This window comes from Centroberyx gerrardi, chromosome 1 (genome assembly GCF_048128805.1).
Source record: "Centroberyx gerrardi isolate f3 chromosome 1, fCenGer3.hap1.cur.20231027, whole genome shotgun sequence".
NCBI classification, from domain to species: Eukaryota; Metazoa; Chordata; class Actinopteri; order Beryciformes; family Berycidae; genus Centroberyx; species Centroberyx gerrardi.
The window spans coordinates 20,289,928-20,291,958 of record NC_135997.1 but is presented as its reverse complement, the minus strand read 5'-3'; the positions used below and the strand labels follow the sequence as shown (position 1 = coordinate 20,291,958).

The 2,031-nt window shown below is 40.6% G+C and overlaps 1 protein-coding gene across 1 annotated transcript; it reads left to right on the top strand.

Annotated features, from left to right (window-relative positions):
• LOC139909928 (uncharacterized) lies at positions 1 to 2,031 on the top strand. Its single transcript, XM_071897108.2, has 2 exons — positions 1 to 371; positions 1,101 to 2,031. The coding sequence occupies exons 1-2, from the start codon at positions 72 to 74 to the stop codon at positions 1,431 to 1,433; spliced, it is 633 nt and encodes a 210-aa protein (XP_071753209.1). The 5' UTR covers positions 1 to 71; the 3' UTR covers positions 1,434 to 2,031.

Sequence of the window (2,031 nt, the reverse complement as noted above, 5' to 3'; positions counted from 1 at the left end):
AGGAGGGCGAACCTCGTTCTTTGTCTTCCGACGAAAGCGCTTCGCGGTGAAGCTTACCGGAGGAAAGCAAAATGAACCCTTTCGAAAAGAAACTCGCCGAAGCGATACGCGGCTACCCGCATCTGTACGACCACTCACTGCGCGACAGTCAGAAGGCGCAGACTTCGTGGAGAGAAATCGCAGACACCCTGGACACCTCGGAGGAAAACGTCAGGCTGAAGTGGAAAAACCTACGTGACAAATTCTCCAAAGCGAAGAAGCGAATGGCCAAGAAAAACGGCTGCCTGGCGAACGAGGAGAAGCCCGTCCCGCTGCTCTACATCCAGCTGGCGTGGCTGTGCTCGCATGTTAAACTCAGAGAGACCGACGAGGTGTGTGTGAGGTTGTGTGTAATTCATTAAAACTGTGTTCACATCTTTGTTTTTCTAGATAATAACGGTTACATTTCATATGAAAAGTTCCACGTAGACTAACTGTGAGCACGCCTGCTCTGTGTTGAATCTATATCAAATTAGTATTCGTGGCCAACTACAAAACTAAACTATTTTTGTGTTTTATATTACTAAAAATATATATATAGAAAGATTTAAGTTATAGCGTTGCAGACAAGCACTTTCAGCATTTCCGGTTATCTTTTTCAAAATAAAGGCCTTTGTGACTCGATAGAGAGATACTTTATCTTGGAGGGAAATGTAGCTGTGATAGCAGCAGCAAACTTATGGCACAATAAAAACATAACAAAACGCTATAGCTATTTAAGAAATAAGAATGTTGTAACCATGTCCTCTCCCCACATGCAGTAGGCCTACATACATTAAGAAAGAAAAATATTGCACAAATATCTGTCTGTGTACCTGCATAGATAAGGGCTATATACATAAACTTGACTTCAGTGCATGTTAGGTTCATTTTCATAGATAGAGCTGCAGGCAAGTAGACAACCGGTCAATGCACCAGTGGGAGATATAGGTTGCACACTGGACTCTGAATGATCATCCTAGAAAGAAAAGCATGCATGAAGAGAGCTGCTGTTATCTGTGTTGTAATCTGTGTTACCATGGTTATTAATTAATGCTATATTCTATTCCCACTCCACACAGCTACCTATGAGCAGTGATGACTTGGAGGAAGAGCAAGATGAGGACCAGAAGGAACAACATGGCCCCTCCTCGGTCGTCAGCACCAGCAGCGTTTTGCTTGCTGAGCCCCGTCCAGCCGGCCACCAGGAGCCAGGAGCCCCTTCTAAACGTAAAAGGCAAACCAGCAGAGACACTGAGATGAATGTTGCAGAGGCACTCAACAAGCTCAGAGACGAGGATGAACTATTCCTACTTAGTCTTCTACCATCATTGAAGAGGCTTAACATTAAGAAAAGAATGGAGGTGCGGATGAAATTCCAGCAGGTGCTTTATGAGGCAGAGTTTGAAGACTAAAGAACTCATTAAAAAACCCATTATTGGGTTGGAGATGTAAATTTGAGATATATTTGCATAGATTCTTCAAGCGAAACCTGTAAATAGAACATATTTTTTTGGACCTTGCTTAACCCATCATAACTTGTAAACAAAAAGCATACATATTTTTGGACCTTTAATTTACCCTTATCTAAGATATCAAAATATAGGTCTTTTATATTTCAGTGTTATGATAATAACTAAGATACATCTTTTACAATCAGAGAACATTGTAATAACTCACATAGTTGTCTACTGTTGATCCATGTATCAAGAGCCTTATCTCTTAGGTTGAAAATGGGAAACATGTCAAATCTCATGTTTTGAATGTAGGTGGCGGGGCCACCATTTTGTTACATGTTATGGAATGGGTTTTTTCGTTTTTGAGTCGTTCATAGCTCTTATTTGATTAACCATTTCATGTAAAAAGATCACTTTGGGTAGGTAACACACGCAAACACCATAACTACACAATATCATGACAACTCAACCTTTAACTATCTTTTCTACCACTACTCATTCTGTTATTTTGAGGTACCCACATGTGTCATGATACATTTATTCGCATAATCATATT

Bases quoted from the DNA above. Each gene is read 5' to 3' on its own strand.
- LOC139909928 (XM_071897108.2), top strand. From the start codon at position 72: ATGAACCCTTTCGAAAAGAAACTCGCCGAAGCGATACGCGGCTACCCG. The intron at 372-1,100 runs GTGTGTGTGAGG...CACTCCACACAG, and splicing joins AACTCAGAGAGACCGACGAG to CTACCTATGAGCAGTGATGA.